Raw genomic sequence first — 18584 nt, forward strand, 5'->3', positions numbered from 1 at the left:
TGGGGCCAGAGAGAGGAAGGGAGGAAAAGTTGGCAGGGGGAACTGAGGCACAGCTGCAACTGCCCCCACCTCCACTGAGCTGCAAAAGCAGGAATGGTGGGAGCCATCGAGTGGGTGACAGGTGGGTAGTGGAGAAAGGGAGGAGGTAAGAAGTGTATGAGAGGGGAAGGATGTAAGAAAAATTAACCTGTCTGTTGCCCCTTCCACACCCACAAAATAATGCACTTTCAATCCACTTTCACAATTGTTTGCAGGTGGATTTTGCTATTCTGCACAGTAAAATCCAGCTGCAAAGTGCACTGATTGAAAGTGCATTATTCCCAATGCATTTACCAAATATAAAACTCAAGGTTTAAATTTAAAGTTAAAATCAAGATATAAGGTGGCGTCCAGCGTTCCAATAATATAAAATCCCTCCCTCCCCACGGTAGAGGGAGGCGTGGCGAGTCTCATTAGATGTTTGGTGGCCCAGATGTTAAGGGCCAAGGAAGGGGCACTATTGGCGGCTGGTTCCTCCAAAGGCCCGGCGGAACAGCTCTGTCTTACAGGCCCTGCGGAACTCCCCAAGGTCCCGCAGGGCCCGGACAGCTGGAGGAAGAGCATTCCACCAGGCCGGGGCCAAGGCCGTAAAGGTCCTGGCCCGTGTGGAGGCCAGCTGCATCGCCGAGGGGCCAGGGACCACCAGTAAATTGGCCTCCGCCGATCGGAGAGGCCACGTAGGGACGTATGGGGTGATGCGGTCTCGAAGATACGATGGCGCCAGGCTGCATGAGACCATGCTTCAAATGGGCTAACGTCTTCGACATGGGACTATGAAAAATAAACATCTGCCTGCAGCATATTGTAGCTTCTTTTATAAAAAAATGAAAATACCAATTCTGAGACCAAATTCCCAAAATGCCCTGCTACCAATATTCTTAACAATCCGATTTCTAATGTACTTTCTCACTCTTGGTTCTTAGGATGTGGATTCTGTGTTCCTCACCAAGGAAGAGCTAGAAGCCAGAGTAGATGTGCTGGCACAAGAATTGGAAGCCCTGAGATTTGTCTTCGCGCAGGTAAAATTTCACATTGTCTGAACCATGCAGGAAACTTTTCTTCAAGCAAACAAGAAATAGTGTTTTTTAAAGGTTCCATATTTGTGTGTGTGTGTGTGTTCTGTAGGAGTTGATTCAGTTAGACCATCAGGTCTGTGACACTTCAGTGGTTCTGAAAATGGACAATACCCGAGACCTGGACATGGACCTCATCCTGAATAATGTAGAAGCTTGGTATCAGAGTATCGCTCAAAACAGCAAGCAAGAAGCCGAAGCCTTTTACCACAACAAGGTATTTAGTGTGACAAATCCTCACAACCATCTGAAAACATTTTGCAAAACTTTGCAAAACCCTCCATTTATCCACATTTACCCATTTATCCACATTTACCATAGAGAGGAGTAGCAGCAGTGGAGAAGAAGACTTGGCCAGGAAGAGCAGAGTGACCTGCTGGTGTTCATTTTGGAGGGCTTTTCTCAAAGCCACAGCTTTTAAAACAGTGTTATTTTAACAGGGGTTATCTCTTTTTCTCCTTGTAAGGCTCCTGTGAGCTAAGGCTGCTGAACCTGGAAGGTGGGGCTTAACAGGGGTTAACAGAGTTCATCTCTTGTTCCTCTTTGCCCTGGGCTCCTGAGAGGTGGGGCTTTAGTTCAGTCTCTGGAACCAGCAGAGAAGTCAATTTATGGCAGGGTAGGGAACCTGCGGCTCTCCAGATGTTCAGGAACTACAATTCCCATCAGCCCCTACCAGCATGGCCAATTGGCCATGCTGACATAGGCTGATGGGAATTGTAGTTCCTGAACATCTGGAGAGCCGCAGGTTCCCTACCCCTGATTTATGGCTACCCATCTTGATCCTCCTTGATCTCAAATTGCAAATGCCTTAACAGACCAGGTGATTGGGAGCAACAGCCGCAGAAGGCCATTGCGTTCACATCCTACATGTGAGCTCCCAAAGGCACCTGGTGGGCCACTGCGAGTAGCAGAGAGCTGGACTAGATGGACTTTGGTCTGATTCAGCTGGCTTGTTCTTATGTTCTTACGTACCCCCTTCATCCTGGCTGCCATTTTGTGGTCAATCTTTTTTTTTTAACTTCTTCGATTTGTAGCTATAAGGCTTCAAAGCCTTGTGCTGTGACTTTCTAGGGTCATGTCTACATAGCTATGTAGACATGACCCCCCTCAAAAAAATATTAAAAAGTTGATGGTAATATAGCATGAGATAACCACTGCTAGTTCAGAAAATGGTGTCAGCAGGGAAGTCCGGGGACTGCAGAGAGAAATGTTTTTAAGCGCTCTGCACAGCATATGAAAAATTTTTCAAAACGTTTTCAAAAAAGAATCGCTAGGGAACAACGTGCAAATAAAACGTTTTCAGGCAGGAAATAAAATGTTTTGAGCTTAAAACCATGCGGAACTCCATGGAGGAAACATTTTATTTCCTGCCTCATAACATTTTCTTTGGTTTGTGTGGAAAGGGACAATCAGAATCCCTGTTTTTAAAACAAAAATGATCAACACTCTGGTCTTTTCCAGATGTTCCATTTATATTGCAAAAACATACAGTTGTGCCTTATTTATTGGACGGGATCCAAAGCCTACCCTCAAGGAAAGGTTTCTTGGGGTTGGGGAATCATGTTTTTGTAGCATTTTATTGCTGTTGATATGATTTCTCCACCAGACAGGCCTAGGAAGCTTTCTTCCAACTTAATGGCTCTTCCTGTAGTGAAAAGGGTCTGAAATTGGAGGAAGGTTTCTTAGGCTGGAGAAAGCCTCCGACTTTCAGCAGCAGTGCCCTGTGGGTGTGACATCACTGCTTCTAATGACATGTCTTCATCCATATTTTTTACCGTTTAATAGATTGCAGAGATTCAGAATAATCGGGGCAAATACAATGAAGAGCTTAAATGCAACCAGCATGAGATCATGGAGCTCAACCGAGTAATCCAGAGATTACACAACGATACGGAAAGTGCCAGGAAGCAGGTAAAATAAATCTTGTTTTCCCCCCTCCCCCCCCCTCCCCCCCCCCCCCCCCCCCCCCCGGGATTGGCCTCCTTTCATGTCAAAACTGTAGGTCATAAGCTGCAATAGGCAAAGGTCTAAAGTAGAAAATGTCCAAGCTATGAGGGAATGACTGGTTTGCCACAAGAGATAAATAATCAAAGCTCCTGTCAGCCCAAAGAACCTGTCCAGAGGAGGGTGCATTTTATATTTCTGCATGATTTTCTACTCTGGGCTGGCTTCCTTTTTTCTTTCTCTCTCTCTCTCTGATGGGAGAGGTAATTCTGTAGATCTCTGCCAGGTATGAATGTGATCACTGACTTGCTCTAATACACCTAAATTACCCATCTGTAGGGAAGACTGGCCATCATGTCTGCGTGCACTACCATTGATTTGTGCCAAACCACAAAGGCACAGAATTCTCTTATCCCCAAACAAGATTGACATTTAGAGTGTGGAAGAAGAAGAAGAGTTTGAACTTATATCCCCCCTTTCTCTCCTGTAGGAGACTCAAAGGGGCTTACAATCTCCTTGCCCTTCCCCCCTCACAACAAACACCCTGTGAGGTAGGTGGGGCTGAGAGAGCTCCAAGAAGCTGTGACTAGCCCAAGGTCACCCAGCTGGCATGTGTGGGAGTGTACAGGCTAATCTGAATTCCCCGGCTAAGCCTCCACATCCCAGGTGGCAGAGCGGGGGAATCAAACCCAGTTCCTCCAGATTAGGATGCACCTGCTCTTAACCACTGCGCCACTGCTGCTCCTAAGAGTAAGAGTGACATCTGCCTCTGATGTTAGAACGCCATTGGAATAAGATTCATGTAAACATCCCAGATAAAGGCAAAGATGCAGGGGTCAGATCCTGACAGGAGACCAGGGTTTTGACCCAGTGATGTGTGAGCAGAAAAAGAAAGTCGCGTAGCCCTATTCCACTTGTGCAGTAGACTGCGTAAGTGCTGGTGTAACCTTATACTCTCCATAGCCTAAGCCAGGGATGTCAAACTAATTTGTTACAAGGGCCAGATCTGACATAAGTGTGATTTGGTCCAGCTGGGCCCTCGGGAGGTGTTCTGTTTCAGGGGTTGCCTGGACTGGAGAACTGCAATGGACTGAGTTGGGATGGCTGCCTTGAGAGGGTTTTTCAGGCCTGCAAGTCTGCTGAGAAGGGGGGTGGGTTTGCCTCAGCTGGCTTGCAGGCCTGATAAACCCCCTCAAGGGGTCAGATCTGGCCTCCAAACCACATGTTTGATATCCCTGACCTAAGTCCACTATGAAGCTTTCCAGAGCTTCTCATACAAGCCCCTAAAGGGATATCTTGTGCCATCTCTTGCAAGTGCACAAATGGGAGTTGGGATCCAATTGTTGACACTCTGGCCCTTTCCGCATGGCGGTGGAAATGCAGCTCCATCGGCATAAATTATGCCAGTGGAGGCTCGGGGACTGCTCGCATGGCAGTGTGAGAGCAGCCCCGCAGATCCGCCACACCGGAGAGCCGCCTCCGGTCCATCGCCTCCACTGACCTGCCTGTCCAGTGTCACTCTGGAGGGCTGCAGGGACCTGCCCACGCTGCCCTCTGACTTCCAGGGATTGGAGAGCAGTGTGGGCAAGTCTCTGAAGCCTTGCAGAGCGGTGCTGGACAGGCAGGTCCGTGGAGGTGACGGGGAAAGCGGCAACGTCCCACTGGTGCTGTTTGCACCGCACCAGCGGGAAGACACCACTTTTCAAAAACCTTGCTCGATGACTGAGGTTTAAAGCGGCGGCTTCATGCCGCTCTGGGGCGGCCAGGACAGCACTGCTGCAAAGTGGCAGTGCCTCCTGTGCGACCGCTTCCCCAGGGACGGAGTTTTTGATGTCCCTGGGGTGCTCTATTCTGCCCGTGCGGAAAGGGCCTCTGTGCAAGCAACCCACAAGGTTTTTTTTAAGTGCTTCCAATAGCAGAATGTGGAAATATAGGACACGTGTGGAAATATTATGTTAGATCCAACCCTAGAAACTCAGAAGTGGTCATGGCAGCTGGACAAAATGTTTGGAAATATTCACTATTTGCTCAAAGACACAGTTGTGCCTTTCAGAGATGTGGGTCTGCCATTTGATTGCCTTTGCATCGTGACTGCAAAATCCAGACTTGGAACAGCAATGTTGTACCTAGCTTCCCCTGGGATCCAGTCAGTGGCGTAGCACCCACGAGGCAGGGGTGTGTGATGTCCCGGGTAGAGCAGCAGCAGAGGCGTGGCCGGGCAATGGAGGGGGCGTGGTGGGGCATTCTGGGGCAGGGCGGGCACCACCACGGCAGGGGCACAGGGCATGCGCACGCCCCAGGCACAGTTTCCCCTCACTCCCCCTCTGCTGGGATTTCTAAGACAATTTACAAGTTGTACATTTCCCTGTGGCTTACTCCCCTGACCACACCATTGGCTGCTGGTTCATGGAAAATATGAAAATATACAATGTTCAGAAAGTGGAAGACAGTGGATATTAAGAGGGAGAAGCTTTATCTTTCACCATGAGACTCACGATGGAGCACACCACTAAAAGCAATTCAATCCAGGCCATATAATACATACGATCAACAATGCAAGGAAGAAGAAGAAGAAGAAGAAGAGTTTGGATTTATATCCCCCCTTTCTCTCCTGCAGGAGACTCAAAGGGGCTGACAATCTCCTTGCCCTTCCCCCCTCACAACAAACACCCTGTGAGGTGGGTGGGGCTGAGAGAGCTCCAAGAAGCTGTGACTAGCCCAAGGTCACCCAGCTGGCGTGTGTGGGAGTGCCCAGGCTAACCTGAATTCCCCAGATAAGCCTCCACAGCTCAGGCGGCAGAGGTGGGAATCAAACCTGGTTCCTCCAGATTAGATACACGAGCTCTTAACCTCCTACGCACATAGGATGATAAAATTAGTGAGTATACCAAATATGCTATACATACTACAGCTAGTAAACAATGTACTACAAACAACAAAAAGAGTAGAATATTTAAACGGAACAGTATATTCGATCCAAATTAAGTTTTCCAGCTACAGAAAGGAATTTTCCTGCCGCAGCCCGTGAGCATCACAAAATGCTACTCCTGGTGGTTAGGGGACCAGGAAGAATGATGCAAGGCAAGTTGGCAGAGGGAAGGAGGGGTCAGTGGAAATTGCAACTGGATCCAACCATCTGAAACAAAACTGGTTCACAAAAATTAGAGAAGCAATGCATCAGCATAACACATAGAACAAACAGGGCATCGAATGCTCCCGGAAATTCCACAGACATTAATGAAGACCCCGTTCCCTTTGTAAAAAGTCCCTCCTCCACAGTAATTTCGTCTCACAAATTCTGTGGAAGAATAAAGGTGTGGGAACCTTCCCAACCTCACAAGGTTGGCCAGCTGCCTTTTTATTGGGTAGCAGCTCAATTTCTAGTGTAATGGGCTGCTTTATCAGTCCATTCCTCTTGAGCCTGAAGAACCTGCCCCCTTGCGTCATTGACATCCTCTCCTAGCCGTGCATCTTTGTGACAAGCTCTCTTATTGGCCTTCTCTCCATTTCCAGGTTGCCAGTTTGCAAGCAGCAATCTGCGATTCGGAGAACCGTGGTGACGTTGCCCTGAAAGATGCCCGGAGTAAGCATGCCGAGCTGCAGACCGCCTACCAGCAGGCCAAGGATAAGTTAGCTTCCCTGCTCCGTGATTGCCAGGACCTGCTCAACACCAAGATGGCCCTGGATATTGAGATTGCTACCTACAGAGCATTGCTGGAAGGAGAGGAGAGCAGGTGGGGCCATTTGTAAAAACATAAACAGTGTAACAGCAGCAGTATGAAAATGGGGATGCAGTGTTCAGAGTTCTGCAGTACAAAGGAGGGCAAAGAAATGCTGACATGGTAGATTCAGAGAAAAAGTGGAGAATCACTGATCTTATCAATGCAATCTTGGACATAGTTACATCCTTCTAAATGCACTGAAATCTGGGTTTAGAAGCATGTAACCTTGCTTACAGGAGCTGGGTGGCGTAGTGATTAAGTGCTTGCACTGCCACTCACACGGTCAGGAGTTTGAGCCCCCTGTGGGTCAGATATCCTGGCAGCTGGCTCATGGTCAACTCAGCCATCCATCCATTCCTTGGTCAGTAAATGAGTACCCAGCACATAGCTAGGGGGTAAAGAATAGCCGGGGAAAGCAATGGCAAACTACCTCACAAAAACTGCTTGCCTGTGAAATCACTGCTTGCAATGGTACCCCAGGGTCGAACACGACTGAAGGGGAAACTTTACCTTTAACCTTGCTTAGGCTCACACTGTAAGATCATGGCTTGGATCCAAGTGTGGCATAGTGGTCAAGAGCAGTGGACTCTAATCTGGAGAACCGGGTTTGATTCCCCACTCCTCCATACAAGCAGCAGACTCTAATCTGATAAACCGGTTTGTTTCCCCATTCCTTCGTATGAGTAGCAGGTTCTAAACTAATGAACCAGGTTTGTTTCCCCACTCTTCCACATGAACCCTGCTGGGTGACCTTGGGAGAGTCACAGTTGGAATTTGGATGGGAGCCCACCAAGGAAGTCCAGGGTTGCAATGCAGGGGAAGCAATGGCAAACCACCTCTGGAAGTCTCTTGCCTTGAAAACTCCACAGGGTCACTAGGAAAGCGAAATTAGGCAAATGCATGGCACCCTCCCAGGCAATTACGTCAGCCTATGCCCGTTAAAACTATTGGGGCTAGACTGCAGTAACTTTGCATAGGATTGCACTGCCAAGATACCAACTTGTTCATGGTTCCATGGTTCCATGAAATTTTATCATGGAACTGCAAGAAGAAGAAGAAGAGTTTGGATTTATACCCCACCTTTCTCTCCTATAAGGAGACTCAAGGTGGCTCACAAGTTCCTTTCCCTTCCTCTCCCCACAACAGACACCTTGTGAGGCAGGTGGGGCTGAGAGAGTTCCAAAGAACTGTGACTAGCCCAAGGTCACCCAGCAGGAATGTAGGAGTGCGGAAACACATCTGGTTCACCAGATAAGCTGCTGCCACTCAGGTGGAGGAGTGGGGAATCAAACCCAGTTCTCCAGATTGGAATCCACCTGCTCTTAACCACGACACCATGCTGGCAGTTATGGGAGATAAAGTAAGAAGAGGTAGCTGCCCCCAATAGAACTAGTTTCATCTCTCTTTCACATGCATTCTGCATGATAACTTATCAGAAGACACAGATCTATCCGATTCTCAGGTGTTGCTATACCTGGACCTGTGTCCTTTTATATAGAATGGATCAGATAATGAACCTGTGGTCCAGAGGCATAGCGATAAGGGGGCCGGGGGTGCGCGTCGCACCAGGCTCGCGCCTGGGGGGGGGGAGCACAAATTTCAGGGGTTTTTTTGTATTTTTCAGTGTATTTCAGTTTTTGGCCTGCTGGGGGTGCAGTTTTTAGGCTAGCAGCACCAAAATTTCAGGGCGTTTTTGGGGGACTCTCTTGATGATACCACCCAAGTTAGGTGAGGTTTGGTTCAGCGAGTCCAAAGTTATGGACTCCCAAAGGGGGTGCCCCATCCTCCATTGTTTCTAATGGGAGCTAATAGGAGATGGGGGCTACACCTTTGAGGGTCCATAACTTTGGAACCCCTGAACCAAAAATCACCAAACCTGGCGGGTAACATCAGGATAGTCTCCTAAAGATATCCTGAATTTTTTATACTGCTAGCTTAAAAACTGAGCCCCTACAGGTTGCAAACTGAAAAAAAACTTTAAAAAATACAAAAAACAGAAATGAACATGCGGGGGAGCAAAACTCAGATCTTGCACCGGGTTCCATTTCCCCTAGCTATGCCTTTGCTGTGGTCTCATAGTTACTAGTATCGGCCTTTTCTTGATCAAAAGTCCACATAACATCTTGCAGTTATATAAAAGTGGATCTGTTTTGCCTTTATCTTCCTAACAGGATATGCACAGGAAACCCTGTTAGTGTTGGTAAGTATATCAAAGACTAGCAGGATACCCATGCTTCGCTACAGAGATTATAAAAAATGCCCCCTCCTCTTCCCTCCCCTCCCTTGCATGACACCCTTCACTCCTTCCCCTCCCCACGCTAGGGTGGGTGGGCCATGTCCAGATGCCAGGCCCCCTCCCCTCCCTTGCATGCCACCCCTCACTCACTCCCCTTCCCTTGCATGTCAAAAAACTGAAACTACTGGAAAATACTAAAAATATGAAACATACCTGATAAAATTACCCTTGAAGTTTGAAATGTCATGAATTCATAAAAATATACATACTGGAAAAATACTGAAAACATAAAACGTACGGCATAAAAATACCCTTAAAGGTTGCAATTTAATGAATTCATAAAAATAAAGATCCTTTAAAAACACTGAGAATACTAAAACATAGTGAAAATATAAAAGTGACCTTCTGCTGGGGTCCCGTCATGAGGCTTCCTATCCTGTGGTAGACCTGTCCCTGCACTTTGAATGTTGGCATGAAATTGCTCTCTTTCACCTCTCGGGTTCCAAAAGACATCATTGGGAAACATACTTTGTATTTCCGAGAAGCAGAAAGAAAGTGTTCTGCCATTGGGTGCAGATGAGAGAGAAGGCTGTGAAGAGGTTCAGGGTAGGGTTGAATGGCAGGGAGCTGAACTTTACCGCCACTGCAGCACACTCCTGGGGGCTCATCCCGCCACTTCAGAGCATGACACCAAGCACAGGGTGATCGAAGTCTGAGAGCAATAACCGTGTCTCCACAGTAATCAATGTGAGAGCCATATTCAAAACCCGACAAATATTTTTTAGTCCAAGGTGATAATTTGGTTTGTAATTTTTTAAATTGTATTTGGCTGTAGCGGTCTGGTTAACGTGAGGGTTGTTAGAGGAATACTTTTTCACAGCCTGTCTGTGAACTTCGGGGTGACATTCAGCATACTTTTACACAGCCTCTCTATGAACATCTGGGTTGGTTTTCGCATATTTTGCAGCAGCTTCCCTTACTTGTCTTTTTTTAATTGAATCTATAAATCGCTTTCTGCATTTAATCCCCCCCCCCCCGGTTTCAACATAAGGAACAGGTTTGTATGCATTGAGGAGGTCGGTGGTAGAATCCAGTTGGGCCACCATTGGTTCAATTGTGCTTATTGTTTGGTGGGCATTATCAGAACTTGTCGATTTGACACATGGAAGTAGAGCGTCAAAGTGCCCTTCATTAAAATCTCCTGTGAAACAAATCATTTTTACTCCATGTACTATATATGCCAATAAAGGCTTGTGTTGTTGTACTCCCTGTACTGCATCCTTTAGCTTGGCAAGCAGGCTTTTAACTGTCACCTTTAGAATGTTCGCGCAAATGATCAGAGTTCAACAGTAATGCAGATGGCCAGAGTTCAACAGTAAATGTGTAATAACTCAAGTAAAACTGAATATTTTGAGAAATCCTTTCTTAGCAAGCACCTAAACCACATAACGAACCGGTATGCCAAATTTCAACATTGTAGGTTTGGTGGTTTTTGAGTTCTGTGCATGAGTCAGTCAATGGTATTTCATGTTTAGATAGACAGACAGACAGACAGACAGACAGACAGACAGACAGACAGACAGACAGACAGACAGACAGACAGACAGACAGACAGACAGACAGACAGACAGACAGACAGACAGACAGACAGACAGACAGACAGACAGACAGACAGACAGACAGACAGATAGATAGATAGATAGATAGATAGATAGATAGATAGATAGATAGATAGATAGATAGATAGATAGATAGATAGATAGATAGATAGATAGATAGATCTTTTAATTAAGCATCATGATAGCATTGGGGTCGTGGTTTTTCCATGTTTGGTTTCTTTTTCACAAATTGGCTACCAAAATAACAAAGCCTGTTTGGTTTGATTTCCTTGCAGCTGTGGTGAGTGGAGGATACCCCGTTGGCGAATGTGGAGCCGGAATTGGATCCGGAATGGCATATGGTGCTTTAGGGGGAGGAATAGACCATGGTGTTGGGGGTTATGGTAATGTGGCTGGGGGGTTCACTAGTGTAAGCACTGGATGTGTCCACACCATGGGCTCCAGAGCTTCAGTTAACCCAGTGGGCAGGGCAGCATCAGTGGGCTATGGAATCGGGCATGGCTCTGGGGCAAGCAGTGGGGGTTTCAGCCCCACAAGTGGCGGCTATTCTCCCACTGCGTCCACCAAGCACGTGGTGAGCTCTGGAGGTGGAAGACACAGCTCAGGCAAGTCTGCAGACAGCAGTTGCAGGAATGCACACCACAATGTCGGGGGAATTCACCACGCAGGGGCTGGAAGTCCTGGAAGAGCAGGAGTGGGACAGTATAGCTCAGGAGGGTCTGGACAGGGAGGCATGGGAGGAGGGGTGCTGAATTCCCGAGGGGAAGGCAGGGCTGGTGCTAGAAACATGCATGTCTCATCAGTCAGAACTTCATCGAGAAAATATTAAGGCCCAGTTAGGTAGTGGGAGGAATGATCCCAGCTGTCTGACAGCTTCGCAAATAATTCAATTCATGGCTGGTAGCAGCCATGTGCTTGAGAACAACCACACCAAAGTACATATTATGGTTAAAGATGTCTTCAATCACAACAGTATCTTGTGGGTTGCTGTAGCTTGAGTTCAAGAGGTTAGATAACTTTGGGTATATTGGCTATTGAAGCCAAATTTCCACCCGTTTTCTCATTTCTCTCCCTTTTTCACCCTGGATTTTCTTGCAACTGTCTCTAGTGGGACCCGCAGCATTTGAATCCAGATCCCTAACCCTTTGTTCTATAGTGCCCAGCAAAGCATTTCCGAGAGGGAAGTGACACATGAAAAGCCCAGGATGGGATTGCAAAAGGAGATGTTTCTCTTTTGCTCTCTTTGCACCCATAATTAAATTTAGAAATACATTTTAATTGTTAGCTGTTTGCAACCCACATTCATGCTTTACGCCAAAACATAGTTGAAATTAGTGTCATTGCAAGTAGACTCCATTTAAAAAGTAAGAGGAAATTGGCACTCTTCGTCCCACATGGGAGAAATTCCGCTTGAAAATCCAAATTTTGAGTCCCCAGCAAATTGTCAAGATTGTGGAGTGAAAGAAAAGCTCTCTCTCTCTCTCTCTCTCTCTCTCTCTCTCTCTCTCTCTCTCTCTCCGTGTGTGTGGGGGGGTGGGGGGTGTATCTGTGTTATGTTTGTATGCATTTGTCACTGTTCAGATTTTGGTGGCAAGAAGGGAGTTTCAGCCACAAAAAAAGTGAATTATGAAATTCAAACAACATGTTCAAAATGTTTGTAAAACCATTTTTCAAAAAAAAATGTTCTGGGTCAATTATGATATTCCAAGCATTTGAAGGGGTTTGCCCACAGTTCAAAGCATGCATTAGTGTTCCATATGAGTTCTGGTTGCAACCCTCCTGTGCTTTCTGTAGCTCCACAGGTGTAATGTCAGTGCCTACGTTTTGCTTCTTATCAAGATGTTCAAGACCTCTTCTGTATTTCTAATAAACTGCATGCATGCACCTAGCCTCTTGCCTCACATTTCTCCCTTCTCTCCGTCCCTGTGAGATTACAACCAATTGCTCAATTGAAATCTAAATGTATCTGTTGTCATAGCTGCGGGCGTGAGGCCTGGGTAGCCCAGTGAGATGGTAGAGTACTGAAGTAAGAATTGGACTGTAACACTTTATAGATGGTGGATTCTGCACAGCAGAAATATGTCTATATAGGATGTCATAAAAAGCATTTTGGGGGAAAGGTTTGCACAGGTCTCTTCCCCAAAACAACTCCAGCCTGTTTTATTTCTCTCAATGCAGGTTTTTCACAAATTGCTAAAGAAGTGACCCCCCCCCCTCCCCCCAACCTCAGTTGAAGATGGTTCCTGGCTGCTGAGAGAACACAAGCAAGCAGGAAATGCTTTATTTCTCTCTCCCACCCAAATTTCTTGCTTTCATTTTCACCACTGGCACTCACTGTTTTGTGGGCTGCAGCAGATTCTCCATGAAGATTCATCACGAAGGTTTCCTCTGCTTTCAGCTCACCTGCGTGTGATTTCGCTGTAAAAACTGGATGAATAAAGTTTGTAGTGCTTAGCAATTCCACACATGTCATTTATTCTTTTTTATTTTGAGGGGGATGTCTGTGAAGCTACAGTGACATGATTAGAGGAGCTGCAATATGTGCATATTTGTGTCACCATAGCTTCACAGACATCCCCCTCGAAACAAAAAACAAGGAAGAATGACATGCGTCTGGGTTTGCTAGGCAAGGCACACTTTATTCACCCACTTTTTACAGCAAAACTGCATGTGAATGAGCTGTGAGCAGTGGAAACCTCCATGGGGAATCTTCACAGAGAATCTGCTGCAGCACATGAAACAGTGGGAGATAATGTAAAACTGACAAGAGCTCCATGCAGTGGCAGAGCCACAAGGGGACGGGGGGTGCACTGCACAACGGGCACACGCCTGGGGGCACAGAAAATTGCCCAGGCCCCTCTCCTGCCTCCCCACGGCGCCCCGTCCCCCCTTCCCACACTTACCTTAGTTCCTTTTCTTTTCCTAGAACTTTTCAGGCTGAAGAAAAGGCCTGTTTACAGTACAGGCTAAAAACGGCCTGAGGAACTACAGTTCCCAGGAGACCTTGGGGCTCACAAGGTCTCCTGGGAAGTATAGTTCCCATCAGGCCGTTTTTAAGCCTGAACTGCGAATAAGCCTTTTTTTCAGCCTGAAAAAGTTCTAGGAAAAGGGAAGGAACTAAGGTAAGTGTGGGAAGGGGGGAAGGGGGGCACCGCGGGGGTCATGGGGGGCGGAAAATATAGACTGTGCACCAGGCGCAGTTTGGCCCAGCTATGCCTCTGGCTCCATGCAGCAGCCACGAAAAAAGATCCATTTGGGCTGGGAACACTTATGTTCTCCCACTTTGGGAACACAAAGTGCCAAAACAGATCTCCTTAAAACATCCTAAAGATGTTATATTTATGCTGTGCGGAATCCATGTGAGAATCACATTTTCATTGTTACTGTACATGAAACTCCCTCTAGGTTGAAAACTAGTACACAAGAGGCAGAATTTTTTAGCTCAGCTCTCTCTCTGATGCACTAGGGACTTATTGGGATGCATATTTTTGTTAGCGTAGTGGAACAGTCAAAAGGGTGTAGTGGTTAAGGTGTCGAACTAAGAGAAGAAGAAGAAGAAGAAGAGTTTGGATTTATATCCCCCCTTTCTCTCCTGCAGGAGACTCAAAGGGGCTGACAATCTCCTTGCCCTTCCCCCTCTCACAACAAACACCCTGTGAGGTAGGTGGGGCTGAGAGAGCTCCGAGAAGCTGTGACTAGCCCACGGTCACCCAGCTGGCGTGTGTGGGAGTGCACAGGCTAATCTGAATTCCCCAGATAAGCCTCCACAGCTCAGGCGGCAGAGCTGGGAATCAAACCCAGTTCCTCCAGATTAGATACACGAACTCTCAACCTCCTTAACCTCCAGTGTGTTAAATATAAAATGGAAAGGAGCTTTTAGTGCCAGTTATTGCTGGCGGGCACCATTACCACCATGTGGTTCCATAGCTATGGGCATTGACACTAGCGGTACCCTCATGCCCATTGGCGATTTAAAACACAGAAGAGGAACCACAAGCCTTCTATAAGAAGTTCTTCCAATGCCTTCCCTTTCAAAAAATCAAAGAATGCTGTGGCAGACCTATGAGGAGGGGAAAAATTAAAGAGGAGAGGTAGAAAGCAAGAAAATGCTGTCTGGGAAAACATGCATCAAGCACTCTCTGCGGAAAAGGTGTTTTAGGCAATAAGAACTAGTTTGGAAGAATCCGACTTTGAAACTTGGAAACGGAATATTAAAGTGACAGGAATTCCACCGTGAAGAATGGAGCACAAGACTTTGGAGAAGGCGAGGAACAGCTTCACAAACATGTTCTATTTCATTTCTGCCGATTTTGACAGTGGCTGCTGCTATCCCCATTCACCATTGAGTCTGGGGGCCTGGGAGCGGGGGGGGGGGCAGGGAAAGAGAAAGATAAAGAGGACACAAGCCCTAGTTCAGAGTTGGTCCCAAGCCATCCGTTCTGATCATCCTGCTCTTGAGAAACCTCTCAAAGGATTTGAGCATTTCCCACATAAGAAGAAGAAGAAGAGGAAGAGTTTGGATTTATATCCCCCCTTTCTCTCCTGCAGGAGACTCAAAGGGGCTTACAATCTCCTTGCCCTTCCCCCCTCACAACAAACACCCTGTGAGGTGGGTGGGGCTGAGAGAGCTCCGAGAAGCTGTGACTAGCCCCAGGTCACCCAGCTGGCGTGTGTGGGAGTGTACAGGCTAATCTGAATTCCCCAGATAAACCTCCACAGCTCAGGTGGCAGAGCTGGGAATCAAACCCGGTTCCTCCAGATTAGATACATGAGCTCTTAACCTCCTACGCCACTGCTGCTCCTAAATGACTTTTTGTTTCATACGACCAGGGTTTGTGTTTGCTATAACTATACGGAGCGCACAAATGTGTGCAGTGGATATAGAATTCAGCTTCCTGAATATTTTGGCCTTCATTTTCCTCATGCTGCAAAGCTGCCGTGACAGTGTTGAAAATTATAGGTATGGCGGCTGTGGTTCAGCAGCCCAAGGTTACTTGTGGTCTCAGCCGCCAAAAGATGGCTTGTGTCAAATCTCGGCAGCCAAAGATGGCTTGTGGTCCGAATAAATGGTCTGAAGTTTTAAAAACCACATTATATTATAGTGTAAAAGTCATTACATACGTTTGGTTAATTTCCATGATGTTTAAGGCTGAGGAGGGAGTGAAGACAGCACGGTATAGCCCAGGGGTCTGCAACCCGTGGCTCTGGAGCCGCATGCGTCTCTTTCAGGCTTATACTGTGGCTCCGCGTGGCCTGGAGGTCAGAGGGTAGCATGGGCGTGTCCCTCCAGCCCTCCAGAGCAGCGCTGGAAGGAAAGGTGAGTGGAGGGGCCGAACCAGAGGCGTCTGTGCGTGAGGACACCACTTTTCGCGTCCCCTCCACTCACGTCTCCTTCCAGTGCTGCTCTGGAGGGCTGGAGGGACACGCCCATGCTGCTCTCTGACCCCTGGCGGTCGGAGGGTAGCGTGGGCGTGTCCCTCCAGAGCAGCCGCCACCCCCTCTGCCATCCCGCAGCCGCCATCCCCCTCTGCCCCATGGAGCAGGCGGCTGCCAGCTCCGTCGGGCAGAGGGGGTTTCCCTGCCTGGCACCTCCGCCTCCCAGCGCTGGGAGGAAAGGTGAGTGGAGGAGCTGAACCGGAGGAGGCTCCGCACCAGCTCGGTAGATCTTCAGGGCTGTGGAAAATGGCTCCAAATGGCTCTTTGAATGGTAAAGGCTGCTGACCCCTGGTATAGCCCAGTCTCATCAGATCGCGGAAGCTAAGCAAGGTTGATACTTGAAAGAGAGACCACCAAGGAACACTCTGCAGAGGAAAACAACGGCCTGCCATCTCTGTTTCTTAGTTGTCTTGAAAGCCTGTTGCTGGGCTCACTGTACATTTGTTGCAACTTGACATCACATATATAAATAGACGGTTGCTGAAGATTACATTTCGGAATTTGGATGATCTTGTTTCCAAACTGCAGATCTTCACATTTTTTTTGAGAACAGAATAATGCACAGAGTTCTTCAGACAAGCTAAAATATGGGCTGGGACTTCAATTTAACAACCACAACAACAGTGGTGGGATTCAAAAAATTTAGTAACAGGTTCCAATGGTGGTGGGATTCAAACAGTGGCGTAGCGCCAATGGGGCTGGGCAGGGCATGATGGGGTGTGGCCACGCATCCCGGGGGTGGGGCATTCCTGGGCGGGGCTGTGGCAAGGACGCAGGGCGCGCACGCCCCAGGTGCAGTTCCCCTTCGCCCCGCCTCTAGATTCAAATAATGACTGTTTAAAGTATTACAAAAGCAATATACCGTATGGTAGTGCATTATTTCTTTTTTAAATAATTATATTGATTGATTTTAAATAATAACAAAAGTAAGGAGAGAAACCAAAAAATGTTTACAATTGTTAACATATTACAAACATATCTAATTGTCTCTCTCAACCCCCCCAACTAAAACATCCTATATTGCCTCCCTCCTTCCCATATTTCCCTCCCTCCCTACTTTCTACTTCCCCTTCAGATTCCTATAACTACTTTATCTATTCCACTTGAAAGAAAACTAACAGAGGGAGAGATCCAAAATCCTTAATCTAAAAGAGTAGTTTAAACTCTTCGCTTTCCAATATAAATTTCAAGGGGAAAAAAGAAAATGAAAATTTTTTACCTGTAATACTTTCCCAACCTTTATACCAATGAACAAAAAAAAATGGAATTACTATATATTGTATTATTTCATATAGTTCATACACACATGGGGGGAGCCATGGGGGCAGGGGGGCCGCAGGGGACCCTGGGGGGGTGATTTTGCATCTCCCACTTGACGAGATTTGTTGTACCCAGGGACAGAGATTACCCCCTTGTCCCTAGTGGAGTTAATCATTAATAACCTGTTCTCCGAACTGAGAAAATTTTAGTAACCGGTTCTACAGAATAGGTGCAAATAGGCTGCACAACAACCTTTATTAGGCATATAAAATAAGCTCTAGAATGTCACCAGGCATTTGTAATGTACAAAGCAAGAATATGAACAAAACACAGATGGAGTAACTGTATCTAGCATTAGACATTACTTAGAAAGTTCGGTCACTTGTAAAATAAATTTTGCTACCTTTTCCAAGAGCATGACATCTGTACTGTTTAACAGAGTACTGTTAAATTGGCCATGGTGGCAGGGGCTGATGGTAATTGTAGTCCGTGAACATCTGGAGAGCCGCAGGTTGCAGACCCCTGGTCTAGGGCCTTCCAAGGAAAGAAATCCCTAATACCCACGTATCTCGGACAGTTGAGTATAATGTGAGCAAGAGTTTCCACTTGGTTTTTACAGTGTGGACAAACCCAATCCTGGAGAGGGATAGATAAATAGTGACCCTTCATAATGGCAGATGGGAACTTCAATTCAAGGATAGGGCAATTCTGAAATCCTGTGTACATTTGCCTAGAAGACAGCCCCATTCAACAAACTGGGATTTACATCTGAGGGTTGTTGGGTTGGTGTGTGTTTTTTAAAAAAAACAACCATAGGATTCTTCTGTAATATTTCCATACTGTCAGTTCCCACATGCAAGTAATCACTTGAGATGTCAAGCCTCCGAAACTGGAATTTGGAAACTGACACCACTGATAAGCCCTATGTCTGAGGCAACATGAAGTCACACGAAGTTCTTATGAAGAGTATGCATCTTGTGCAAGGAAAGCGCACATGAAAAGCAATGCACAGTGTTCCCCATTCAGTCAGCAACACTGCAGTTTGATGCAGGACTCCTATCTGCTTTTGGTGAAATGAATAACCTTAAACTGGGACACCTCGGCACACCGGGGCATCTTAACAGCATCATAGGCTTCTGGGCAAAGCAGTGCACTGGGGCCCCTACCTCCATAACCACACCAGAAATAAAAATGTGAATTGTTGATAAAATTAAACACATATTTATTAGTTAAGTTTTGAAAATGAATGTTCTCG

The 18584-nt window shown here is 46.8% G+C and overlaps 1 protein-coding gene across 2 annotated transcripts in view; it reads left to right on the forward strand.

Annotated features, from left to right (window-relative positions):
- Positions 1–18584, forward strand: part of LOC125428226 (keratin, type II cytoskeletal cochleal-like) — a 133955-nt gene that overhangs the window by 12564 nt on the left and 102807 nt on the right. The window contains exons 4-9 of one of the 2 annotated variants that reach the window (XM_048487985.1): positions 963–1058; positions 1165–1329; positions 2898–3023; positions 6570–6790; positions 8950–8978; positions 10909–12517. The exons of the other annotated variant lie outside the window; for it this stretch is intronic. Coding sequence (XP_048343942.1) covers positions 963–1058; positions 1165–1329; positions 2898–3023; positions 6570–6790; positions 8950–8978; positions 10909–11462 — 1191 coding nt within the window. The 3' untranslated portion in view covers positions 11463–12517. Of the gene's footprint in view, positions 1–962; positions 1059–1164; positions 1330–2897; positions 3024–6569; positions 6791–8949; positions 8979–10908; positions 12518–18584 lie in introns of those variants that run through there. 2 annotated transcript variants of the gene reach the window in all.

This window comes from Sphaerodactylus townsendi, linkage group LG03 (genome assembly GCF_021028975.2).
Source record: "Sphaerodactylus townsendi isolate TG3544 linkage group LG03, MPM_Stown_v2.3, whole genome shotgun sequence".
Lineage (NCBI taxonomy): Eukaryota > Metazoa > Chordata > Lepidosauria > Squamata > Sphaerodactylidae > Sphaerodactylus > Sphaerodactylus townsendi.